Raw genomic sequence first — 25,705 nt, 5'->3', positions numbered from 1 at the left:
GAGGGTTCAGGAGGGTCCAGGAGGGTTCAGGAGGGTTCAGGAGGGTCCAGGAGGGTTCAGGAGGGTCCAGGAGGGTTCAGGAGGGTTCAGGAGGGTCCAGGAGGGTTCAGGAGGGTTCAGGAGGGTTAGGAGGGTTCAGGAGGGTCCAGGAGGGTTCAGGAGGGTCCAGGAGGTTCAGGAGGGTCCAGGAGGGTTCAGGAGGGTTCAGGAAGTCCGTTTTAATCATGTAGCACCGATCAGCAAAGTCACCACGACCAACCTCAACCTACCAGCCACAGCTGGAATCTGCAGAGGTCTCAGAGCAGAGCTCAGTGGGACTCCAGAAGTGTCCTGTCTTCGTGCTGTGGGACCTGGTTGTTGTCAGAGCATGCTGCCAAAACCTTTGTTACTCTGAGACGTTAATCTCGTGCTGCGTCCCCAACGGTAGCGAAACCCCTGGACGCCGCCCTCCGTGTGATGCCCGACATTCCTTCTATCATACATTCCAAGCCACCGCATCACATTCCAGACTGGGTGTGGAAGTGCCCGCTCGTATCCCAGGATGCACTTGGTGTGGCCGAGCCCCAGACTTCCTGTCGGAGTATGAAGGTACTTCAGGAACTCCCCCTCCCCCCGGCCCAGCTGGCCCCACCCCCAGAGAGGAGGCCTGGCGGACATTATGCAACAGAGCGCCGTGTCGACGCCTGAACGCCAGATTCCAGATGTTCTGCCTCTGGATCAGGATGCAGCAGGGCTCTCTGGGAACACCCCATCTGTACAGAACTGCGTCTTCTTGAATGCTCATCATCATTCCGTCCCGTCCACCTGGGCCTGGCCCACTGGAGCGGGGGGGGGGGCGCCCCTGTGGTGGTGTGTCTGTTCTGAAGCATGCATCCTTAATGTCACTTTATGTGCTGACTTCATTTAAGCTACTGTCACTACTGTGTGCTACGATCTTTCTCTGTCACACACACACACACACACACACACACACACACACACACACAGACCTCGATATTATCAGTGATTTAACAGGGGACTTTGCTTTCTAATCTTCTCTGGGGGGGCCAGAGCGACATCGTCCTCTGTGTGGCTGCAGTGAATCATTTAAATATGTGTGTGAGCCCATAAAGGGGCTCCTGAACGCACCATCCTGTCCTGGCTTTAGTCCAATGTTGGGAATGATTGATCCATGGGGGGTCTGAACCCCCCCCCTTCCCGACACCATCGTCCCCAGTTTGTGTGTGCGAGGACACGCGTGTCCCCCCCGTTAGACGTGGTCTCAGGAGACGTCGGGGAGGAGGCGGCAGTGGTGTAAATCTGAGCTGTTTTGTCTCCTCATCCAACCACATTCCGTCATGATGTCGTGAGTTTCACAGGAGGAAAACACAACGTGAACGAGTGTCGTAGTTACCCGAGCGCACCCCCACTGTACAGACCGCCCAGATGTGCACACCTTTGCTTGACAGGTACTCTCTTCCTGCTGCATCTTCTTTTCATCTTATTGCTTCTTTTTTGTAAAGAGGACCCACCAGAACTGGAAGTGCTTGTATATTATTTATTTACTTATTGTTATTTTTGAAATGTTCTCCACCGGTGCTCCCAGAGACGGGAGACAGACAGTTGCACATCCTCCCGAGCATATTCCCAGGGCTGTGTTTTCTGTCCCGGAGCAGTCCCGAGCTGTGTGTGGACGTTCCCGTCTCTTCCCACCAGAGATGGCGTGCTGTACATACAGAGCAGGTGCCCCGCAGGTGTGTGCTGCCCCGCAGGTGCGCGCTGCCCCGCAGGTGGCGCTGCCCCGCAGGTGGGCGCTGCCCGCAGGTGCGCGCTGCCCGCAGGTGCGCGCTGCCCCGCAGGTGGGCGCTGCCCGCAGGTGCGCGCTGCCCCGCAGGTGTGTGTGGACACTGGTGAGAGGACGCAGAACTGGCGCGCAGAGCTAGAGTCCGCAGAAGTGCAGTGCACGGCTGCACTGTTTAGGCTGCTCTTTTAGATCTGCTCTGCTGGAGAGAGAAAGTCTGCGGTTGTACGTGATTCATGTTCCGTACTGTTGTGTATAAAGTGTGTGTGTGTGTGTGTGTGTGTGTGTGTGTGTGTGTGTGTGTGTGAGAATCTCAGCTCTGTTCTGCAGACAGAAAATACAGCCTTAATTGTGCTTAAATGAAAAAGACCAAAAAAGAAAAAAAGAAAAACTATTGAATATATTAAAGAGTTACCTGCCTGTTATTTAAGCAAATATCTATATATGAGAAAGAACACACCTGTATACTGTAGACTAAACCTGTATGGAAATCTAAGAGACATTAATGGGGATTAAGTCCAACACCTTTTGTCTGTATGAAAGAAAAAATACAAAGTATTCTACAATTATAACTTTGACAAAGTCTGAGTGGTTTGTGGTGTTTCTTCATCCTGAAGCTGAACTGAGCGACACCTGTGCACACCTGTGCACACCTGTGCACACCTGTGCACACTGTGCACACCTGTGCACACCTGTGCACACCTGTGCACACCTGTGCACACCTGTGTACCTCCTCCAGCTGTTCCCAGTATAACTACTCAGTGTCTCCCCTCAGTCCCAGTACAACCAGTCCATTTGCCCTCTGGCCCAGTTCTTAGCTCTTATCACCTGATCACCAAACCTCTGCTGGTAATTTAACAACAATCAGAATGGAGAATCTGGGATGACCAGTGCAGTTTCCCAGATCCGGTAGAAAATGGTTTAAAACCCGTGAATGAAGAAAATTTCATAGAACAACACAAAGATCTGTAACCTGTCGCCACCGTTCGTGTATTTTTCCACTAATATTTTATTACTTGGATTAAGGTTAGTTAACCGGCGTTTAGGTGCTCATCAGATGTGTTCAGAGTTGACTGGAGATAACCTGATGGAGCTGATATAATCCTCATCCTCCAGCACGGAAAGGGTTCATCTGGGCTCCAACAAAGGTTTTGCTTTCAACACACACACACACACACACACACACAACACACACACACACACACACACAGACCTCGATATTATCAGTGATTTAACAGGGGACTTTGCTTTCTAATCTTCTCTGGGGGGGCCAGAGCGACATTGTCCTCTGTGTGGCTGCAGTGAATCATTTAAATATGTGTGTGAGCCCATAAAGGGGCTCCTGAACGCACCATCCTGTCCTGGCTTTAGTCCAATGTTGGGAATGATTGATCCATGGGGGGTCTGAACCCCCCCCCTTCCCGACACCATCGTCCCCAGTTTGTGTGTGCGAGGACACGCGTGTCCCCCCCGTTAGACGTGGTCTCAGGAGACGTCGGGGAGGAGGCGGCAGTGGTGTAAATCTGAGCTGTTTTGTCTCCTCATCCAACCACATTCCGTCATGATGTCGTGAGTTTCACAGGAGGAAAACACAACGTGAACGAGTGTCGTAGTTACCCGAGCGCACCCCCACTGTACAGACCGCCCAGATGTGCACACCTTTGCTTGACAGGTACTCTCTTCCTGCTGCATCTTCTTTTCATCTTATTGCTTCTTTTTTGTAAAGAGGACCCACCAGAACTGGAAGTGCTTGTATATTATTTATTTACTTATTGTTATTTTTGAAATGTTCTCCACCGGTGCTCCCAGAGACGGGAGACAGACAGTTGCACATCCTCCCGAGCATATTCCCAGGGCTGTGTTTTCTGTCCCGGAGCAGTCCCGAGCTGTGTGTGGACGTTCCTGTCTCTTCCCACCAGAGATGGCGTGCTGTACATACAGAGCAGGTGCCCCGCAGGTGTGTGCTGCCCCGCAGGTGCGCGCTGCCCCGCAGGTGGGCGCTGCCCCGCAGGTGGCGCTGCCCGCAGGTGCGCGCTGCCCGCAGGTGCGCGCTGCCCCGCAGGTGGGCGCTGCCCCGCAGGTGCGCGCTGCCCCGCAGGTGTGTGTGGACACTGGTGAGAGGACGCAGAACTGGCGCGCAGAGCTAGAGTCCGCAGAAGTGCAGTGCACGGCTGCACTGTTTAGGCTGCTCTTTTAGATCTGCTCTGCTGGAGAGAGAAAGTCTGCGGTTGTACGTGATTCATGTTCCGTACTGTTGTGTATAAAGTGTGTGTGTGTGTGTGTGTGTGTGTGTGTGTGTGTGTGTGTGTGAGAATCTCAGCTCTGTTCTGCAGACAGAAAATACAGCCTTAATTGTGCTTAAATGAAAAAGACCAAAAAAGAAAAAAAGAAAAACTATTGAATATATTAAAGAGTTACCTGCCTGTTATTTAAGCAAATATCTATATATGAGAAAGAACACACCTGTATACTGTAGACTAAACCTGTATGGAAATCTAAGAGACATTAATGGGGATTAAGTCCAACACCTTTTGTCTGTATGAAAGAAAAAATACAAAGTATTCTACAATTATAACTTTGACAAAGTCTGAGTGGTTTGTGGTGTTTCTTCATCCTGAAGCTGAACTGAGCGACACCTGTGCACACCTGTGCACACCTGTGCACACCTGTGCACACCTGTGCACACCTGTGCACACCTGTGCACACCTGTGCACACCTGTGCACACCTGTGTAACTCCTCCAGCTGTTCCCAGTATAACTACTCAGTGTCTCCCCTCAGTCCCAGTACAACCAGTCCATTTGCCCTCTGGCCCAGTTCTTAGCTCTTATCACCTGATCACCAAACCTCTGCTGGTAATTTAACAACAATCAGAATGGAGAATCTGGGATGACCAGTGCAGTTTCCCAGATCCGGTAGAAAATGGTTTAAAACCCGTGAATGAAGAAAATTTCATAGAACAACACAAAGATCTGTAACCTGTCGCCACCGTTCGTGTATTTTTCCACTAATATTTTATTACTTGGATTAAGGTTAGTTAACCGGCGTTTAGGTGCTCATCAGATGTGTTCAGAGTTGACTGGAGATAACCTGATGGAGCTGATATAATCCTCATCCTCCAGCACGGAAAGGGTTCTTCTGGGCTCCAACAAAGGTTTTGCTTTCAACACACACACACACACACACACACACACACACACAGTACCGGATCCGCACATTAACACTAGAGGGAGCCCGTGAGCAGACAAGAGCTTCAGTGCGGGTGGTGATGGGCGTGGTTTCACTCTGGCTCCGCCTTCCAGACTCATCACGTGGTCACGCCCATGTCGATGCCCCACCCCCTTCACATTTCATCCATTGAGGGTAAAAGCAGGCAGTTTGAACATGTAGTTCATCAGCTGTTGTGTCACCAACTAGAGCAGCATATTAATGACCTCATATTAGCGACCTCACGTTGATTTGATCAAAACAGGAAATGCAGATAGAAAACACAGACACGACTGAAAACTGGGAGGTTTAATTCGGTGAAAACAGCACTTTCCAATAACCTATGTGGTCGAGATGATCTCGTGTTGGAGCAGAAATTAATGTACAGAAAACACTACAATGAGCGCGCACACACACACACACACACACACTCTGTCCCTGTCCTGTCTCAGGGCTGCATGCGAATGGCCCCGTCCAGCCTGATGACCTCTCCATTGATCATGGGGTTCTCGGCCAGTGACGTCACCAGGTGGGCGAACTCTGCGGGGTCTCCGAGGCGCGAGGGAAAGGGCACCTGCCGAGCCAGGAAGGAACGCACCTTCTCTGGGAGACTGGCGAGGAGGGGGGTGGAGAAGAGACCTGAAAGAACCAACGCGGTGTTCAGGAAAACTGCTGAAGATTTGGACTTTATTACTCAGATATTTACACATGTAGTCCCAAATGTTTAACTTTGAAACGCTGGTTTTCAGGAAACGGGCTTTGTTTGTTTACTAAAAACAGCAATTTGCCAAGTTTCATTTCATCATCACTCGCCTGGCGCGATGGTGACGACCCTGATGCCCATCGGTGCGAGGTCTCGTGCTATGGGGAGGGTCATTCCAACGATGCCCCCTTTAGAAGCCGAATATGCTGCTTGACCCACCTGGGAAAAGGCTGTTATGGAACACGAAGGCTTTCGGGGGGGTTGTTACATCGTGCTTTCTCACCTGTCCATCAAACGCTGCCACGCTGGCGGTGTTGACGATGCAGCCTCGGTGTCCGTCTGCGTCTGGCTCGTTCTTCGACATCTCACCGACAGCAAGGCGGATCACGTTAAAAGTTCCCGCAATGTTCACCTGCAGAAGACACGCAGTGGGGGGTCACGCTCGGTTCATGCCTTCTTCTTCTACTGTCAGCCCATCTCACGTTGATGACCCGCTGGAAGTCCTCCAGGCTGTGGGGGACGTCCTTCTTGAAGTTGTAGGTTTTAACAGCGACTGCGATGCCGGCACAGTTCACCGCCAGGTCCAGTTTACCAAACCTCTCTCTCGCCAGAGACACCGCCGCCTGCACGTCTGCCTCTGAGGTCACCTGTAGGGAAAAGCAGTGAAACTCGCAACATATACGCAGATCCTGGGGCGCTTGTAGTATTTCTTCCTTCTGACCTTTAAAGTTCATTACAAAAGGTCGTCATAAGGTTCTTAAATCAAATGGAGAGGTATTTAGTGCACTCTTGACCCACATCAGCAGGAGCGAAGGCGCAGTGGTCCCCCAGACTGGCAGCCAGCGCTGGACCATCAGAAGACGGCAGATCCAGGATTACAGCTGATGCTCCGTTCTTCACCAGGCGCTCCACGGTGGCCCGACCCAGACCCGATGCACCACCAGTCACCAGACCAACCATACCCTGTTCAGCACAGATGCACAAATGAGTGAAGGAGCAGGTAAAACCAGGCAAATATCTGGAAGTTCCCCATGTGTTTCTCTGAAAGTTCATTCTGATTCCTGCTGCAGTCTAACTTTAACATCATTGATCATCTAAAATGTTGTTCGCCTTGAGTCGTCAGGTGTCTATGGACCTACATTAACTGATAATATAACTACACGAGTTGGTAATAATCCCAAGTTTTGGAAATAGCAAAAACGAGATCAAACGTCTCTGCATTAATTACTTGTTCCAATCGAGATTCATATACAATAATTGCAGAAAGTAACAAATAATTAGTGATTTGGGTGAAATGAACTGAGAACGAAGAGCTTCTGTTAGCAGAGGAGTGGTAGAGAGCCACAAAATAAATAGAAGATGCACGTTTGATTTTTCAAGGATTGAAGCCTTTTGGCCCTGACTTGGCCCCATAGACTCGGGAATCATGCACAGTTAAACTTTCAACCTGCGACAACAGAAGCGCCAACACGTTTGATCACCGTGCGCGTGTAAGTACTCGTGTTACGGTGGTGGTGTTCTGGAACCCCATCCGACCCGCTTTGTGCACGTTTATCGCTTTCTTTGCTCACCTTGACACACCGAATATTCGCCATGATGGACCGGCAGCGATGTGACGTCACTTCGAAGATCGCCTATGTAACAGAGGCATCACCACTAATCCTCGACAGGCCCAACTTCCTGGGGAGTATTGTGTATTGCGAGCTCTCAGTTTTAAGACTGTATTTACTGAGTGACCGGTGCACTTTTATTTTACTAATACATTTACTGTGTTGCTTTGAATTTATTTATTTATTTTTTAAATTGGCCTTTCTTTTGGCGTTGCACATGCGCAAAATAATCCCGGCAATATAGGTGTCCGTATATGTGCCTGTTCAAAATGTTAATTTAAATTCAGTAAATGAAGTCCCAGCTAATCGTGTTTTTGGTCTTGAACCATGTGTGCGTTTAGTGTGAGAGGACGGTGCATATTGTAAGACGACAAAGGATATTTAGGTACATTATTTAGCTTCTGGAGAGCGATTTTCTGACCTGCAGTACGTTATATGCCTGTCGGAACTATATCTTTTCCCTCTAGCAAATTCCCCCGCTGTGGCACATGTCTGGTGGTTGATAACGTTTTTGTATGTCAAAGTTTTTTCTTCACTTTTTATCAAAACATATTAAGTCCACCGTGTGCTTTTAGAATTATTCCATGTCACTACGAAACGAAAAGGGTTCAGAGTGAAAGCTCTGCCATTGTTCTCTCTTTGGTCAGATCTAGGCCCCACCCCCTCCGCTGCCTTGACCAATCGGAGACGCCGTTGGGGAACGCCCCCCGCCGGGGTTGACAGACGTCCGGGACTCGTTGTCCAATCGGAGCAGCTCAACAAGGTCAAGCGAGGCAACCGGCTGGTGCCGATGTGTCGGTTCATCGGTCCGGGCCCGAGTTTACCTGCTTAATTGTGATTTGGAGATCATGCAAGCAGCTCATTAATATTTTATTTGCTCGTAATTAAAGTAAGCCACAGAATAACAACTTTAAACGAGAAACACTTTATTTAAAAATTGCAGTATATCAGGTTTTTATTTTATTTTACAATATTAGAAGGGTAAGTAGTTCACCAGAGCTGAAAGCGTGTACCAGTGTGGTCAGACAGCTGCTCCCCAAAGTTTGTGTGTTATGCTTCATGTTGTGGAAGGCAGTAAGTTGTATAGTTGTACCTCCAGTTTAGGGGCTGTAATCTCCCACCCCCACAACAACACAACTTACTACCTCACCACAGCACAGCCAGGCCCAGCGGCACCTCTTCCAACATCGGTGAACATCGGTGCCAGAAACACGAGCTCCAAGACGCCGCCGGTCGTCATCAGGTGGTGTGGTCACCGTGAGAAAGACAGTAGGCTGTATAGTTATCTCCCAGATCTGGTGTGATCCTAAAACTATACAAACTACTACCTCATCCCACAGAAGCCTCCAGACGCTGCAGAACTCCACTGTGGTTGAACCCAACTCTGACCTTTAATCAGAAATATCCAGACTTGCCAACGGCGAATATCTGAAACGCGTGATGCTCGTCTTGGGTCGTAGAGACACCGTGGACCCGACACTGTAACCTCAGAGGTCAAAGGTCGGGGTGGACCGCTCATGTGCGACCTTCCTCCAAAACATATCAGCATCCTGGCATCTCGAGGTGGATCAGGGACCAGGTCAGAGGTCACGGTACCACTGTTGACTAGAAATAACACTGGCAATCACAGCAATCATGCTTGTCAGAAAGGTGGCGCTTCTTGGCGAGTCTCCTGGTGCTGCTAACTTTCAACATTTTTGCCCTTTTTTTGCCCTTTAGCCTCCTCTAACGTGACGGGCTTGATGAGGTGACCGAGGATGTCAGGAAAAGCCCGAAGAGACGCTCCTGTTTAAATGGCCCGACGCCCAAACGTCCCGCCGCCAGGTGAGAACCCGAGGCTAACGCGAACTTCTCCGGCTTATTCAATCAGATGTCGGATTTACCACGACGGAGACCCCGCGACGGTACCTGCCACCGATCCGCCATGAGGCGCTGGTTCCGGGGACTGCGCCGGTGATGGGGACGCCAGCTAGCCCCGCACCGCTGAGGAGCTAGCGGGCAGCTAGCCTTGAATTGGCGGTTTCGCCAAGTCTCGGTGCGCCTGCTGTCAACACCGGCGCCGCCCGCCGCGGACCCGCCCGTCTGGTACCGTGTTCCGATGGCGACAGAGGTGCAGCGGAGCGGGCAAAGGTGCTCCCCGGGCAGAAGTGTCGCAGCTTGAGGTTCCGAAGCCTCGCTCCGCCACACCAACGGTCACGTGACCACACCCTCCCAAACGACGTCACAGGCGCGACGCGCTAATTTTAAGAGGACCGCGGCGGCCACGTTGAGCTCTGACGATTAAAAAAAAAAAAAAGACACTTTTTTTACTAAAAGAATAAATTTTATTTCAGCACTGTAAGTCATTTCCCAACCAGTACATACATGACTGCCATCTTCGTCTCTTTCTGGACCTTCCTCCCCTCCCTCTGTGAGATCAGACCACCAACAGCCAGACAACCAAAAAAAAGAAAAAAATGGGGGGGGGGGGGGGTAAAAAAAAGAAAAACTCTTTTCCTCATCTTTCCACAGTCTGGTGCTTCCTGTTTAATGCTAACAATGATGACAAATTATACCGACCATACTTAGAACAGCAATAATGATAATAGTTCTATAACAGTATTATGGGTACACTGGAACCCTTCTGGCTGCACAGGTTCTGGGTGTTCCTGGTTCCGACGTACATGCGTGGGCTCACCTGTGGCCAACAGACCAATTTGAAAAGATTGAGAAGATCGTCAGGGTGGGTGGGGGGGGCTGAGGGATTATACTTCTGAGGGGGAGGGAGTGGCAGTGTAGAGAGAGGCAGACAGTTTCTGGAGCCTTTTCAACAGAATCCAGCAAACGGATCAGAACAAAACAACGAATAAAATCCTTTCCACATTCTGTATGACAGACAATAACACTGTTGAACGTGTGCAACGCGACACAGCACGATTCTATTGTGGGACCCGGCTCCTCTGAGACCTCTGTGGCCCCGCAGACGGACCGACTTTTCCTGAAAGGGAAGATTGGGAATAACTTTTTCTTTCCTTCTACAAAACATAATTCAACCCTGCTTTTGCATTTTTGCGCCAGGTGAAGAGAAGCCACCATCAAACAGTCCACGAATGCTCTGAATTCTAATCAAATTTGGGAGAAAAGACACAATAATTCACTGAGAATGAAAAGCTGGAGCCACTAATGTGGCCTCAGAGGTCACCGGAGTCCCAGCACAACGAAAGGTGCATCTGTCAGGAATCATTCTTCAACATCAGGACCAACAAGCTTCTCTTCCTTCTCCGTCTGTCTGCGTCTCCACAGCAACCAGGGTGTTAAAAAAACTCACAACCATCTGATAAGTTACATGTGCTGTGATGCAGCTATTCATATATAAATCCATAGTAATCGGGAGGAGTTCAACCATTTTGGTGGAAAAGGGGGTTAATGTCAGGGTGTGGGGGGGGGGGGCACTAGAGGGGCTACGGGGCTCCTGGGAACTTTGGCTCTGGGGGGATTTTGCTGCTTTGTGCAGGAGCTCTGAGTTTAATCTGATAAAAACCGAACACAAATTTGATTTCAAGGGCAGAGACTCGTAATGTGTAGTGCAGACGATGTTTTTCAATTGATAAAACGGGCAATATTTACCTGCGTACATATTAAACGGTGGTCTAACGATGCCATAAAATACAGTTAAGGAAAATCGCGATATTACAGTTCAAATCTCTAGGTTGGCTAAGCGTATTTCAGTACTAACTGAAGCAAATGGTAGAAGGATTAGATGTAATAACATTAAAATAGTAAGAAAAACACATTTGCACAATTGAATAAAACCGTTTTTTTTCAGGATTTTTTGTTTTACAAGACTGGCTAGATACATACAGAAACTGATTAATGTTAATATAACCTTTACTGTTAGTTGGGTTGATTAAAGGGGCGGGGCAGCCCAGGGGGGGGACAGCCAATAGGAACTGTCCTACGGGCTAAAAGGAGAAGCAGATCGGGACGTGTGAAAGTGATCGGTTTAAATGAAAATCAGTGTATGTACGAGTGTGATGTGTTCTATGAGAAAGTGGAAGTTTTAGGTTTGCAGAAGAGGGGTGAGGAGAACAAGTCAAAAAAAATCACTGATCAATAATCTACCAAACTAAAACAGACGAGAGGGAAACCACATGTTGACGTACTGTGTTCCCACACTAGCTACTGTGTCACTCAGGGTTTAACATCTATGTGTGTGTGTGTGTGTGTGCTCGGATGATACCTGAAGCCTCAGGTAAGTCGACTTTAATCGCTCCGTGTTACCAGACACCATGAAGTGACAGACACCCCACTAGGAACGAAAGGTTGCACGGAAAAGAATCAATTCAGCACAAGAAGCAGAGAGAGACGCTGCTGGTAACGAATGCGACTGTGTGTGTGTGTGTGTGAGACTTGTCTAGAGAGCGGATCAAGAGGGCGTCGCACGCCAGAGAAACTCCGGCTCGCTGCAGAAAAGACATTTTCTATCTGTTGCCTTATATTTGTACTAATGTCAAAAAGGTGAGAGCGGTTCCGTGTTTGACTCCAGGAGATTGTTCACGCAGCATTCCAGCCGGTGAAGCGGAACTCTCTAGCCTAGTCTTGGAATCTGTGTCCTATGGTCCACGTCCTGTGACCTACTCTTGACCTATCCACGTTCATGTGCTAACTGGCGGCTAAGGACGCGTGGACCGTGCACGAGGGTGGACGAGGCGAGAGCCACCGGGACCCGTTTGTGCAACCATAAACCAGCTCAAGTGTAGAGATCCGGAGAGATCCCGGGAGGAGGCGGGAACGCTGTGAAAGCGCCGCCCACGTCCGAGGGACGCGTCGCCCACCGTTGTGTACGGCGCCGGTCCAGAGCTGCGTTTGCGTTTGGCGCCGAGACGGCGGCTGGTCTCAGCCGACCCGTCGGCCTTTGGCTGCGACGGCCGAGTTCAGAACTGAGGGGAAGTCTGACGTGACGCCCTGGTTTTCCTTCCTTCAGAAGAGCTTTTCCATGTTAATTTTGTGGCACGATCGAGCACAAGTCATCAACAGTAATAAAATAAGGTGCACGTTGCTGACGAGTGAGCTCGTTTGAAGTTCTGCGTAAGTTTCCAGAGCACGGGCGGTTCTCCGCCAGGCAGACCTGCGTCTGCTGGAAGGTTCAGGTGGGACGAACCTTCGGGGGGGGGGGGAGCATCTCTGCAAACTTAAGAGTGACAGGAGCTGTGACACAGCCTGAGCCTCCGCTGGCGGAGCTGCGTCAGGACAGGAAGTGCTTCCTGCTGGCCGCCACGGCTGAGCAGGCCAACGGTGCTGCTCAGCGGCCAGCGCGGGGGGGGGGGGGGGGGCGCGGCGTTCCACCGCGGGCCCCCGTGGGCAACGCCGTCGTCATCATGCTCCTTTTTAAGGATCTCTAACCTTAGAAACAGAGAGGTTTGGATTCAAGCTCGATTTCCTCATTTCTTAAATCCTTTGGGATCAAAACATCCAATAAAAAAAAAACGGAATTTGCAGGTTCGTTTTGAGACGGGTCGACGGACGACCCGATCGGTTGTTAACGGATCGTTACTGCGCGACAACGCGAACCACGGGAGCCCAGCGTGGGAACACTTTGGAAACTACCTGGTCGAAAATCTGAAAGCAGAAAAAGAAAAGGCAGGAAGGCCCGACCTGGCGGATCAGGGACCTGGCGGATCAGGGTCCTGGCGGATCAGGGACCTGGCGGATCAGGGTCCTGGGAGCTTCAGTCGGTCTGGGGGGAACGCTGCCTGGCAGCAGGAACCCGGAACGTCACCATTCCTCATGGTCGCTTCTTTTTTTGGCCTTAATTCCAGAAGGTGCCTCAAAGATTTCATTTCCTCATCACCTGGTAGAAGACTGTCCAGTGTGGTTGAACATTTTTTTTTAAAACAAAGTGCTTCCTCATCTGAAACCACTCTGTTCACATTCTGACGTCTCTCAAATAGATTTCTACCTTTAAATGTAAGTCTAGAAGTCATAATGATTTCCTCAGTGGCAGGGGGCTTCCCTGGCCGGACAGGGGCTCGTTCAGATCTTTTAGATTTAAATACATCGTTAAGTGCTTCAGTTGACACGTACAATCAAAGCTTTGGGACAAAGTTAAAGACATTAGGGGAGGGGAGAATAATAATGCACTTTTTTTAGAGGAGCAGGGCAATATCTTGCATACTTTGGGGCTTAAGGTGCAGAACTTTATGGGGCCTCAGCCCAGCTAAGCGCTAAGCTGTGCTACACAAGTCAAAGTAAAGTAGCGGGCTAATACCACGGTGGTGCAGACGTGCTCCTGTGACAGCTGTCAATCAGCGAGGGGCTGTGCTAGCACTCATGCTAACACTGCTTATCCTGCAGCGGCGGGCTCACCCTGCATCAACAAAGCTGGGACAACGTGGCCATGGCAACAGCTCACATGGACACAGCACTACTGGCCTCGGCAACCGGGCCCAGACGCTGTAACCATGGAAACCACATCCAAACTGACGCCGCGAGCTCAAGTTGTTGTTAATATGTGTGCAGATTTAAGCGAAAGGGGCCATTTTAAAAGAACAATTATACATGGGGCATATTTAAGTGGTGGCTCATAAGGGGGGGGGTTGCCTTTAAGCTTATTTGACTCTGAGGGGTGGGGGGGGGTGCTTACAGACTCATGGAGAAAACCTCTCTTTATAAAACAATGTAAAACCACATAAGACAACTAAAAAGGATGTACTAGCTAGCTGCTCGGGCCAGTGACAGGGAGCAGCAGGATGAGGAGGCTTCTCCTGCTCCTACTCAGTGTGGTGGCAGGGGCAGCTAGCAGCTGGGGGGGTACAAAAACAGGGAAAGGCAGTCGAACACAGAGAATGCTCTCTGAGCAGTGCATCCAGGGAGGGATGCCGTCACTCCTCCTTCTGTAGTGCTCCATCTGATGGGCAGTCGTCAAGGCAACAGGGGGCCTCCACCTCCACCCCCTCAGATTGGTTGTCTCTGCTGGCTAAGGCACATGGGATTGGCTGGGCCAGGGAGGTCAGTTCCAAGGACTGGCCGATGGCGGAGGCTGCTGAGCTGCCGTTCAGCTGCTGAGTTGCGACCTCTGGTGTGGAGCCCGTCTCCTCTGAGAGTTTGGGTGGAGGGCTGGAGGACGGGGGCGACGACGTCTGGGGGGGGCAGCAAACAGTTAAACACCATTCACACTATTCTCTTGCTGCCATTTCACCGCAAAAAAGGTCCCTTCTCTTCATATCAAGCATCTCCAGCCACCCTTGCACACCAACCCCCCCGACATGAATCAGCTGTGACGCCTCTGACCTCTGAGGGGGCAGCTCGGTCGATCTAAAGGCGCCGAATATTTACGGATGCACTTCTGCTAGCTGTGAAACACTGTTCAACTCAAAACAGCCAAACTGTGTGAACCCGGGCGGGATGGGGGGGTCAGGGTTGGGGGGGTCAACATGAGCAGGAGCTGCACAGCCTGAACCGTACCTGTGTTCTGTTGGTAGGCATTTTCTTCAGTCCCCTTAGTTTTGCTGGAACCTCTTTACCCCTCCTGAAGAGAAGAAGCCAGAGATGTAAACGCTGCAGGTGGGATTCATGTTTACAGGTAAACGTCAAGATCGGCGGGAAGCAGAAACCTGAGGACGTTTCTGGTCAGTCAGCAACACTCAACATTTCTGACCTTTAACCCTGTGGTCCAGTGAGAAGCTCAGGTCACCTCAGGTCACCTCAGAAAGAGGCTGAGGACAGCAGCGAGCTACAGACTGGGAATATCATCACTTTATTTCAGGAGGAAACTGGACAATCACGCCAACAAATGACCCTAATTTGGACTCTAGCTAGGCCAGGGGGTCGGCACCCCAAAATGTTGGAAGAGCCATATTGGACCCAAAAAAACAAAAAAATCTGTCTGCAGCCACAAAAAATTAAAAGCCTTAAATGGGGCTTATAATAAAGGCAACACATGCTGTAAGTGTCTATATTAGCTGTAGTTTACTTTCCAAATGATCAGTGGGCTACAAACACATAATGAGCATTCATGATGAAATGTTTATGTTCCCAGCAGAATCCTGGAGAGAATCACGCCCCATGTGGCCACTTTAAGTTTAACTTCCATTATAATGAGATGTTGAAATTAAATATTTATTATACACATTTATACAGCATTGGAAAACTTTAAGAATGTTTGTCACGTTTTTCCTCCTACAGAAATGATATTAAAGCAATTTCCATTTTCATATTTTTGAAAAAGCTCCAGGGAGCCACTAGGGCGGCGCCAAAGAGCCGCATGCGGCCCCAGAGCCGCGGGTTGCCGACCCCTGAGCGAGGCGCTCAGTGAAGCCTTGTCAACGTTGCCAGATCTAACAGAACGGACCAGAACCAGACCACCAAGTCTCAGAATAACCTTTAAAGGTAAATGGAAAGTGCTCTCACCCTCTCCCAGCTCCCACTGACACCACCTGCATGTTCAGACCCCCCCGTCCACGCACTGGTTTGTTCCCAGCCCACTGGCCAACAACCATTCCAGCAATCTCCAGTTTCCCTCCCTGGGGAGGGATTGATTGGATGCCTTTAAGAGAGAAGGAAATGGTCGTTAATGTGCATGAAAGGAGGATAAAAGACGGCGTCATTATATCTTAAAACATCATCTAGAGTGAAGAGAATAAACAAATGTTCTGCTGGACTTCCACTGGCTGACGGATGAGGATGAGGGTTTCTACCCAACCCTTGTGGGGGGGGACACTCTAGAACATTGTGTGGTCGTTAAGGTAATTAGTGAGGGGACGGTCAGGTCCTAACGAGGGCACAGAATCTTAAGGAAGGCAACCACAGACCTGGGAAGGCTCTGGGTCTGTGCTGCGCAGGGTGGTGTGGAGGATGTGGGTGATGGTGCGGGGGCATGCCGCCCATTGGACGAGGCGGGTAGAGCGGGGGCATGGGGTAGAAAGGTGGCACCATGGTGGGGGGCAGAAAGGCAGGAGGTGGAAGAGGCGGGGGAGGTGGAGGAGGGCGGGTTAGGTTGATGCCCTCCAGGATTGCCTGACGCATCTTCTCCACTTTGGACACCAGCTCCTCCTGCACAGAGGTGACCGTTAGTTAGAGGGAGGTCATCTAAGGGCAATTAACATCATCAATGTTGTAACAGGGTTCCTCAGTCTGGTACCCTGAGAACCCCATGAGATCACGGCCTACCTGCCCCTCACACATGTCCAGCAAAGCCGACCGGTCTCTTGCAGCTCGGGCTAATTTGCTCTGGAACAGTTTGCCATCAAAAAAGCCCCAGGGACAACAGTGTTCCCATGGCAACGGCTGTCCACAAACATCATTGACGAACAATGCTGTGTCGACGCCGGCCATGAAGAGGGAAGATAGCTGCACACCTCGGGTGTCCACCTTCTCCACCTGACAGATCCAGAAAAACCAGAGTTAGCGTCTCTTCTTGGAGCTTATAGTAGCAAAAGGAAACATGAAGATGCCACCAGAGGTGGGGGCACCTTGAGCTCCTGAAGCTGGTCAGGTTCATACAGCTGGTTGGAAACTGCCTGAGCCAGGAAGGCGTCCAGCTCATGTCTCTGGAGGATCCTCCCCCCAGGCCACTGCATTATATACCTGGACAGCAACATTACAATCACCTCAGAACGACAGAAGAAGCCCCTGATGGCCCAGGACAAACCGTCTGACTCCCTCTACCTGGGCCAGGAAGAGGGAGTCAGACCTGGGAGCAGCCATCTCAGTCATACCTGAGCACACAGCACATGAGCAGCAGATGCTGGGGGACCTGTGCTGGGTTGAGGAGGGCTGGACAGTCAGAGCGCAGGCAGGCCAGAAAAGCCCTGGTTCTCCTGGAGCGGTCTTCACTGGCCCGCCCCAACCACAGGCGCCGCAGATTGGGACACGTCCACTCCCGGAAACAAAGGGCTGGGACCAGCTCCGGAGTCAGGGCCGACTTGGCTTTGCTGCTACACCATTCCTTAACGATGACGGGAGGAACTGCAACAGACACCATAAAGAGACAACGTTGGAGGTTTAAAGTGATAATTAAGTTGTTGGTAGAAACACGTCCGAGCACGGCAGCTTCCAACGGTTGCCTTGGTTACTGAGTGTAAACCCAAAACTCTTCCTACACAGGAGCCTTGAGCAGAACCGGCCAATAATGTGTGAATCTACAATAATCTCTAATCATCTGAGGGCTTGCCTTCGAGGGGGGCTCTCTTGCGCAGAGCAAGCCTCTCCAGGCGGCGCTGCGTCTCAGCCAGACTGAAGAGGACGCCGTACGCGTACTGTCTGGCAGTACGGAAGAGGAGAGAGGCGGGAGGCAGCTCCGAGTTGCACTCATCCTCTATACACACTGGCATCTTCATCTCTCCCTGAGGGAAAGGAAGAAGAGAGAGTGGATGGGAGGAAGCTGGCGGGATCACCTTGCTCCTCGCTGGTGTTTAAATGGACAGATTTCAGGTTGTGCTCCAGCGTCAGAGCTCAGGCACCGATGTGCCGGGTGTGTTTACGTGGGAATAAAGGAATAAAGACGTTCCAGGAGTGGAACCTTTACCTTGGTCAATATGTGGTAGATCTGGGGGTACATTAGTCCTCGTCTGTGTCTGTGCTCGGCAACACGAAGTACTTCAGCACTGACCTGCAGAGAAGCGGCGCAGTGTGACGCACACCTGAGCTCAGGGGGCGGAATGCTTCAGTTGGTACTCACCTGAGGCAGCGGGGGCGTGGTTATGTCCATGTGACTTCGTGTCGCCATCGATAACAGTGATGGAATGTTTGACGTGCTCCCGTTGCCCTGGGAACCGTCTCCAGGTGCTGAGCCAGTCCGACCAGCAGGATCCTCCCACCGAGTCGTCTTGTCTGTCAAATGGCTGCAAAGATGAGTGAAATGAGCGAACAATCGCGCGTCCTTGGCAACAAGAGCCAAAATTTGGCCACAAGAAATGCAGTAAAGTTTAGTGAAACTACTTTTTCTGCTGCTTCTAGAATTCCTGGCCTAACCGTGGCAACGAAAGGAAGCATTAGAAACAAACTGGCTCTGAACAAGTGCCTATGGCGAGCGCTACGGTTCTACCAGCGGGCAGCCGGGCCCTCACTTTGCGTTGCTGTCGTTGGGTTCATCTCCGTCTGATGAGGAGGAGGGAGACGGCGAGGGCCCCGGCTGCGTGTTGCTGTGGTGGTTGGGCAACCGACCCCCACCCTGAGCAGAGTCGTACGGAGCGGACCACTCGGAGAACCCCATCTTGCTCGTCATTGAATCGTTGCACTCTTGATGTGGCAGTGGCGGGTTCTGGAAGAGAGGGGCGGGGCCAGGTCCATACGGAGCGTTTGGATAAGGTGGCTTTAGTCCTGGAAACTGAGGAGGTGGAAACTACGAAAGGAAGAGAAACATGTTGAAAATTAGAAAAGCGCCCTAATATGGCTGTAACTGCTGTCGGGGGGGGAGACGATGTGACACGAGACCAGACTGATGAACTACCTGATTCTTCCCAGGCTGCATCGGTCCCATGTGACCAGGTGGTCCCCCAAACAGATTGGGTCCAAAACCAGATACTGAGCAGGGGGTGGGAGCAAGAACAGCTTTTAAGTAAATGCAAATAGGCTTTGGACAGTTAGCATGTATTAATGTATATTTTGCCACTTTGAACGGGTAGAAATGAGCCATTATTGTGTATAATTGTATAAATATTGATGGTTCTGGTTCTTTTCTGCTTCTACTGTGCAGCCGTTTGTTCAGCACTCACAGATGAAGGAGGGGGGGCCCAGGTTGGGTGAGCGGGGCTTACAGGCAGCTGAGAAATACTCCACTGCTTTCTTAAAACGCTCCACTTTGTCCTCCATTCGAGACTAGAAAGCAGAGACAAAATGGTGTCATCGTTCCACTTCAATCGCACGGCAACACGGCACATCTGCGTTTGGGCCCAGCAGCACCGGCCGACCTGCGACTGTTTAAAGACGTCTCTGGCGATGGCGTCAAGGTTGCCCAGGTCTTTGATGGAGGAGACGTATTCTGAGACGGCCTTTATCACCACCTCGCAGGGCGGCAGCACCAGTTGATGGGCTCGCACCTGATGGGGCAAAAGAGCAGAACTGCTGAGCAACAGAACCGTCCAACATTGCAACATTAAAGGAAACCATCCAGACAAGTTTCAGCCCCTCCCACCTGCTCGGAACATGACCAGAGGTTGGCAGGTTTGTTTACACAGACCACGGTTGGAACACTAGATATTTGCACAAAAAGCTTGTTTTCCTCTCCTCCTCCTCATCCAGTAGACTAGTGATGCTATTTCCTGTGTAGTTTTTCTGCCCCCCCCCTTCTGTATCCATTTACAGGTATCGCCCCCTTCAGAGCTGTATACTGACCTCCGACCCCGCTGACCCGCTCAACCAGCAGCTTATTCAATTCAATTTAATGCAATATCATGTATTTTTGTATGTATACCGTATTTTCACGACTATAAGGCGCCTAAAACACTGAGATTTTCTCTAAAATCGACAGTGCGCCTTGTGTGTGGACTGAGCTCCAAAATCTGCTGTGCCCCTTTGGTAGGTGCACTACGGTAAACGCTCCACCCATCGATTAGCGGCACACCGACGCGTAAGGATCCCCTAAAATGGCACCGGTCAAGCGAGACGCGTATGAATGAGGCTTACTTTAAACCAGGAGAGGGTGGCCATCTTCCTAACCCTAACCAGGAGAGGGCGGCCATGTTCCCTAACCCTAACCAGGAGAGGGTGGCCATCTTCCCTAACCCTAACCCTAACCAGAGAGGGTGGCCATCTTCCCTAACCCTAACCAGGAGAGGGTGGCCATCTTCCCTAACCCTAGCCCTAACCAGGAGAGGGTGGCCATCTTCCCTAACCCTAACCCTAACCAGGAGAGGGTGTCCATCTTCCCTAACCCTAACCAGGAGAGGGTGGCCATCTTCCCTAACCCTAACCCTAACCAGGAGAGGGTGGCCATCTTCCCTAACCCTAACCCGCGACAAGATAACCACGCCCAGCCACATCTATGAGGCGGCGGTGGGCAGGTTATGCTACCATATGCGGGTCGGAACCGGTCGGTGAGTCCGATTCAGATGATTAAGAAGAGGAATTCGGGATGTTGGACATTGAAATAGTGCAGCTGTTTAATTCAGATACAGAAGATGAAAACTTTGATGGTTTGGAAGAATGAATATTTTGTTCAATAAATGTGTCGAAACTGTTTTACTTCCGTTGTCATTTTTACTGTTTCAGCATGCGCCTAATAATACGGTGCGCCTTATGGTCGTGAAAATAAATAATATTCTATCCTCGATGCCTCTCCTCTCCTCTCCTCTCCTCTCTACCCCCCCATCAGCAGGAGGGTCCCTCTACATGAGCCTGGTCCTGCTCAAGGTTTCTTCCTGTTAAAGGGGAGTTATTCCTGCCACTGTTGCTTGTCTGGGGTCAGGCCCTGGGATTCTGGAAAGCGCCTTGAAACAATTCTGATTGTAAAAGACGCTGTATAAATAAAGATTGACTGATTGATTGATTTCAAGGAGTCTGTTCAATTAAAGACAACGAATCCGCTTGGAGGTGTTGAGGAGAACTGGGAGGATCCAATGCTGGTGGTGGGTGTCAGAACCAAGTGCCTGAGTGTAGCCCTGAATTGAACTGGGTCTGTTATTTTAGAGCCAGCTCTGGGTGTAGCTCTGCTGTGGAGTCGTGCTGTACCTTGAGTGAAGCGAGTGGGTGTTCTGGTCCCAGCAGGCTCCAGTGGAAGGCAGCCAGGTCCTCATCAGGCAGAATGTGATTTCCTGCAGACGAAAACTCTTTGAATCACGGGTTTCTCAATGAACGGGACGGCCGGTAACGAGGGGGGGGGGGGGGGGCGCTCACCCAGCAGAGCAGCGAAGCACGGCAGGTGCTGTGTCTTGAGTCCCAGCTGCCGGGCGGCCTCACACAGCAGGTACTGGTGCGTGGTCAGGTTCTTGCCGTTCCAGCTCAGCTTGAGCGCGTGTGAAGAGAAGTAGGCCGGCACGTTGCAGAGAGCAAACTCAGAATCCTGAGCGATCAGGCCGGCAAAACCAAAGTCCCTGTAAAGAGACAGCACCTCCTGGTGGTGGTCCTCCAGAGTCTGAACCACCTGTGAAAGCAGAGTCACCAACAGGGTTTAGATGTGTTTCTAGAAATGGAAGCAGACTGACAACATGTGTGTCCTCCTCATTTCCACCTGTCCTGAATTAAGGAACAGTTCATTCATCTGTTCAGAAGGTACTGCTAGAGCTACACCTGCTTATTCCAGAGCTGAATTCACCACTAACGACATTTATGAATGAATGAATGAATGAATGAATGAATGAATGTCTACAGCTGTGTGATCTCAAAGTCCAACAATAACTGACACAAAAATGCAAATCTGGAAGACCGATTAGATCACGCAGGCTTTCTGGTGCCGATATCTGACTGGTGAAGAACGGACAATAGACGTTCTCCAAAGACGCTGCATAACAAGTATTTACGTCTCGGCTGCAGCGTCTAATAACCTGAGAGCAAACTACACCTGTGAGCCTCCAGAGCTGCACTGGAGTGTGCATAATATCTACATTATATATGATGAGTGAGGATGAACGGCCCCCAGCATCTTAACCTGCAGGATGACGGGATATTATGGAGGGCGAGGAGACAGAAACACGGTGGTTTAATGGCCTCGTCAGAATAATGCGACTTCGCCGTAGGAAACAGTCACCTTGTGTTTGCTCTAACTCGTACAGAAACGTGGACTCGTACATGTAGCATAGTCTTAGGCTAATGTCATATCTGAGCTAATACAACAGCATTGCAACACAACACAGCAGCTAAATATAGTAGAGACAGTCTGCAGATGTTCAGCCATCTATGACAGGATCAGTGAGGTCAGGTGATGTAATATATAGGCTGTTGCAGGTCACGTGTGCAGGAAACTTAAAGATGCACATAGAAGTGGACCAACAGCCCCCCCCCCCCCCCCCCCCCCCGGAACAGCAGTGCTTCACCACACAATCCCAAAAGCTCTTCACTTTACCAGGCTGCTGTCAGCGACATGCATCCGACCACACACGCACGGCAATAACACTCACCCGCACTCGAAAGCGGAACATGGCGAGGCGCACGCAGTGGCTGAGACAGGCCGGGGGCAGGAACCATGCCCGAGGAGGCGGGGTGGCCTTGCTGCCGACGTGGTTGACGATCAGCTGTGCCGTCTGTCGCTGGCTCTGTGCACGCCGCGCCCATTCGGGCCAGCGCTCCTTCCCCAGGGTGCCGTTGAACACCACGACCAGCTCCAGGCCACCCTGGTACAGACACGCCTGCGACAGGGCGGCCAGGTAGCCTAGCATGGCGTTCCACTCGCCCCCGCACACCCAGTCCGTCTGGTAGCCGCCGTAGAGTCGCTGCAGGCTGGAATCAGCGTCGATCAAGATCCTTGTAGGCGGGGGCGGGGGAGGCATGGGCCCGGGGTGATGTGGGTGGTGTGGGTGATGGTGGTGAGGAGGCTGGCGGGCCGCGGTTCGGGCAAGCTTCAGGAGGTCCACCGGGACCGCCGCTCCGGGGCACCGCTTCTCTAAATACTCTTGAAAGCCCTGCACTCCCATGACGGTGTTAGTGAGCCTGTGTGTCTGGCCGGGAGTGGGCTCTGAATAGGTCCTGTATGCCGTGTTTGTAATGTGATGTGGGTCGAGACGGTAGCTAGCTGTGCACAGGCAAGCTAACTGGTCTCCGGTGAAGTGATAACTGTCCCTCGGTTAACTGGGAAGAAACCTGTCCCCTCAACTGCTGGCACCGGTTAGCGCGCACCGCTGCCTCGGAAAGCTTCGCCTATTCCCCGATATTTAGATGCCACTCTCAGTTTGGTTGTGTCTGCTCACTTTACTGTCCATCCCTGTGGATTCCTGGGGAGATGCCAGCAAGGCCAGTGTAGCTGCCTACGACCAGAAAAAGTTGTGCATTTTCTCTCCTGCTCCTACAATTTAGCCGTAGCATAACCGCTTTCCGAAATGTGACTGCTGTCAAAGAGCTGAAATGCGGGATGGCGAAAATGTTGAGAAAATTGCCGCTTCCTTCTAAACTCTCCACATTAAACGGTAATACTGTGCAATACTGCGCATTAGTTAGCAAGCCACAGGCTGGATGACCACTGCGCGGACATGTTAAACCGAGCCGCTCATAAAATAGATCCTTATCCTATTTGACAGCTGAAATGTTTGTCATTATTTTTTAAACTCCTCAGCCGAATCCCGACACGCGTGGTGACGCTTAGTGGTTCTTGTAAGTCAGAATTACCATTTAAATAAACTAATAAGCCGTGTGCCTGACAGACTGGCTAGCTGTACAAACGCTGCTAACGGTGCGGCTAGCTGCTAGCTCCTGGCAGGGGTCCCCGGCGTGATTTGACGCGTCAACTCCCGAAGACAACTCCGGGTTAGACACGACGCGGAATGAGATGGATGTTTGAGGAAATAAAAGAAAAATAACTAAAAGAAAATAAAAACGAAAGCCCGATGGTGCCTCCCTCGCTTCCTTTCACACTCACGGCTTCATGTTGCAGAGGGGAACGCTACTTCCAAGCGACATCAGCCATCTTGCGACTTCCTCGCGGCCCAGCGGAGTGGGAGGGAAGACCGAGGGAGTGAAGGGGAGGGGGCGGAGCCACAGGGTACCTGGGAAATGTAGTGCTATAACGACATCTGTGTCTTTATTAAAGCTTCTGTAAGAAGCTGCAAAAACTACAGTAACCAATATACAGACGAGGATGGCTAAACGTGGTTAAAACCGAGGAACAGAATTTTCAGATACACAAGTAATGCCAGTAAAACCACGGCTACAACTCTTTTCTGTTCATTATTAGTCTCCAGTGCTCTCATAGGGACTTTTAAATAGCAACAGCTGTCGCACATTGTTGTTGTTTTGCGGCGAATCTCACGTCAGATTATTTACTTCGTTTTAAATTTGGAATGTGGAAACTATGAATAACAAACCAATGTAAAGTTGCTGGAGAAAACAGCTCCTTGTTTGTTAAAACGATGACTTAGTGTGTAACAGGTAGAAGAGAACGTCCCGCACATGTTGTGTCTCTTTGTCGCCCCCTCTCGTTTATCTTAGTGCTGAAACATTTCCAAGTACTTTGAGGGAAATCCGGGCTTTATCTGGGCCCCCGGGCCCCTGGGGGTGCTGCCTCCCTGGGGGGAGTAACCATGACGATGTGAAGCTGCACCTTTACAATGCTGACGTCCTTGTCCCCATCTCAAAGTGGGGATGGGAATTCAACCTCTTTTGTTTGAGAGTGGTGTTTGCCTCAGATGGTTGCTCATTAACAGAGGTTTTATCTGCTATAACTAAATAAATGGTGTGTGTGTGTGTGGGGGGGGGGGGGGGGATGCTTGCTTGTGTATAAACGTGCACACAGCAATCGTGCTTGATAGTTCACTCAACCCCTGTGTTTGGTTTCAATACTAACAGCACAGCATTTAACAGGAACATAAATAACCTCATGACAGCACCATGGCCAGGTCACGAGTTCATCCTAGGACACACACCGCTCTCATCACTGCATCGGCCCACATCTGCCCACCTCTGCCCATATCTGCCCACATCGGCCCACATCGGCCCACCTCTGCCCACATCTGCCCACATCGGCCCACATCGGCCCACCTCTGCCTACATCGGCCCACATCGGCCCACCTCTGCCTACATCTGCCCACATCGGCCCACATTGGCCCACATCAGCCCACATCTGCCCACATCGGCCCACATCGGCCCACCTCTGCCCACATCGGCCCACCTCTGCCCACATCGGCCCACATCTGCCCACATTGGCCCACATCGGCCCACATCTGCCCACATCGGCCCACATCTGCCCACATCGGCCCACATCGGCCCACCTCTGCCCACATCTGCCCACATCTGCCCACATCGGCCCACCTCTGCCCACATCTGCCCACATCGGCCCACATCGGCCCACATCGGCCCACCGGCCCCATCGGCCCACATCTGCCCACATCTGGCCACCTTGGCCCACATCTGCCCACATCGGCCCACATTGGCCCACATCTGCCCACATCGCCCACATCTGCCCACATCAGCCCACATCAGCCCACATCGGCCCACCTCGGCCCACATTGGCCACATCTGCCCACATCAGCTCACCTCGGCCCACATTGGCCCACATCTGCCCACATCAGCTCACCTCGGCCCACATTGCCCACATCTGCCCACATCAGCCCACATCTGCCCACATCAGCTCACCTCGGCCCACATCCGCCACCACATGTGTAGAATCATCTTCAGGTCTGAGACCCTTCATAGATCCAATTTAGTTGAAAAATCTGTAAACTATAGTTTTGATTGCATCATCAGTGAAATTACACGCATACACGCACACACACACGCACACACGCACGCACTCAGCCTGGTTACACTGGGAGGTCAACCCTGCTGTGTAGTATTTATTCCACCAG

The 25,705-nt window shown here is 51.1% G+C and overlaps 3 protein-coding genes and 2 long non-coding RNA genes across 21 annotated transcripts in view; 2 read left to right on the top strand and 3 right to left on the bottom strand.

The window, feature by feature from the left end:
- atp2b3b (ATPase plasma membrane Ca2+ transporting 3b) overlaps positions 1-4,371 on the top strand; it is a 33,593-nt gene extending 29,222 nt beyond the window's left edge. For 3 of the 14 annotated variants that reach the window (XM_057039643.1, XM_057039631.1, XM_057039644.1), the window contains 2 exons: positions 173-1,733; positions 1,787-2,368. The gene's annotated coding sequence lies outside the window, so the exon portion shown is untranslated. Of the gene's footprint in view, positions 85-172; positions 2,369-3,737; positions 3,774-3,860 lie in introns of those variants that run through there. The other 11 variants (XM_057039635.1, XM_057039641.1, XM_057039640.1 and 8 more) reach the window with 11 other exon arrangements.
- A 908-nt stretch (positions 4,372-5,279) lies between these two features.
- On the bottom strand, positions 5,280-7,503 carry hsd17b10 (hydroxysteroid (17-beta) dehydrogenase 10). The gene is made up of 6 exons (XM_057039958.1): positions 7,260-7,503; positions 6,487-6,651; positions 6,171-6,335; positions 5,972-6,100; positions 5,799-5,907; positions 5,280-5,624 (listed from the first exon to the last, which is right to left on the bottom strand). The coding sequence occupies exons 1-6, from the start codon at positions 7,281-7,283 to the stop codon at positions 5,434-5,436; spliced, it is 783 nt and encodes a 260-aa protein (XP_056895938.1). The 5' UTR covers positions 7,284-7,503; the 3' UTR covers positions 5,280-5,433.
- A 112-nt stretch (positions 7,504-7,615) lies between these two features.
- LOC130529578 (uncharacterized) lies at positions 7,616-9,786 on the top strand. 3 transcript variants are annotated; one of them, XR_008951616.1, is made up of 2 exons: positions 7,616-8,544; positions 8,639-9,786. It is a non-coding gene; the product is annotated as an uncharacterized LOC130529578 (long non-coding RNA). The 3 variants fall into 3 exon arrangements; XR_008951617.1 differs by having other exon boundaries at positions 7,616-8,555; XR_008951615.1 differs by having other exon boundaries at positions 7,616-8,567.
- LOC130529580 (uncharacterized) lies at positions 8,208-9,495 on the bottom strand. Its single transcript, XR_008951618.1, has 2 exons — positions 9,182-9,495; positions 8,208-8,903 (listed from the first exon to the last, which is right to left on the bottom strand). It is a non-coding gene; the product is annotated as an uncharacterized LOC130529580 (long non-coding RNA).
- Positions 9,600-23,858, bottom strand: fam120c (family with sequence similarity 120C). 2 transcript variants are annotated; one of them, XR_008951614.1, is made up of 18 exons: positions 22,331-23,858; positions 21,111-21,357; positions 20,946-21,028; positions 19,187-19,315; positions 18,992-19,094; positions 18,727-18,800; positions 18,344-18,618; positions 17,956-18,118; positions 17,803-17,886; positions 17,449-17,620; positions 16,994-17,243; positions 16,748-16,862; positions 16,446-16,655; positions 16,088-16,328; positions 15,687-15,822; positions 14,742-14,805; positions 12,981-14,416; positions 9,600-12,932 (listed from the first exon to the last, which is right to left on the bottom strand). XR_008951614.1 is itself a non-coding variant. In XM_057039957.1 (17 exons), exons 1-17 carry the CDS (start codon positions 22,841-22,843, stop codon positions 14,159-14,161), a joined length of 3,117 nt encoding a protein of 1,038 aa, XP_056895937.1. In that variant the 5' UTR covers positions 22,844-23,858; the 3' UTR covers positions 9,600-14,158. The 2 variants fall into 2 exon arrangements, 1 of the variants encoding a protein (XP_056895937.1); XM_057039957.1 differs by having other exon boundaries at positions 9,600-14,416.
- Between the last annotated feature and the right edge of the window lie 1,847 nt (positions 23,859-25,705).

Source organism: Takifugu flavidus, chromosome 8 (genome assembly GCF_003711565.1).
Source record: "Takifugu flavidus isolate HTHZ2018 chromosome 8, ASM371156v2, whole genome shotgun sequence".
In the NCBI taxonomy this organism is placed as follows: Eukaryota; Metazoa; Chordata; class Actinopteri; order Tetraodontiformes; family Tetraodontidae; genus Takifugu; species Takifugu flavidus.
Note: the sequence above shows the minus strand (reverse complement) of the source record. Positions and strands in the feature narration are given on the sequence as shown.

Bases quoted from the DNA above. Each gene is read 5' to 3' on its own strand.
- hsd17b10 (XM_057039958.1), bottom strand. From the start codon at position 7,283: ATGGCGAATATTCGGTGTGTCAAG. The intron at 6,336-6,486 runs GTGGGTCAAGAG...TTTTCCCTACAG, and splicing joins GCGCCTTCGCTCCTGCTGAT to GTGACCTCAGAGGCAGACGT. The intron at 6,101-6,170 runs GTGAGATGGGCT...TGTCTTCTGCAG, and splicing joins ACTTCCAGCGGGTCATCAAC to GTGAACATTGCGGGAACTTT.
- fam120c (XM_057039957.1), bottom strand. From the start codon at position 22,843: ATGGGAGTGCAGGGCTTTCAAGAGTATTTAGAGAAGCGGTGCCCCGGA. The intron at 18,619-18,726 runs GTAGTTCATCAG...TTCCTTTCGTAG, and splicing joins TGCAGCCTGGGAAGAATCAG to TTTCCACCTCCTCAGTTTCC. The intron at 17,621-17,802 runs GTAAAGGTTCCA...CCTTTCCCTCAG, and splicing joins TCTACCACATATTGACCAAG to GGAGAGATGAAGATGCCAGT.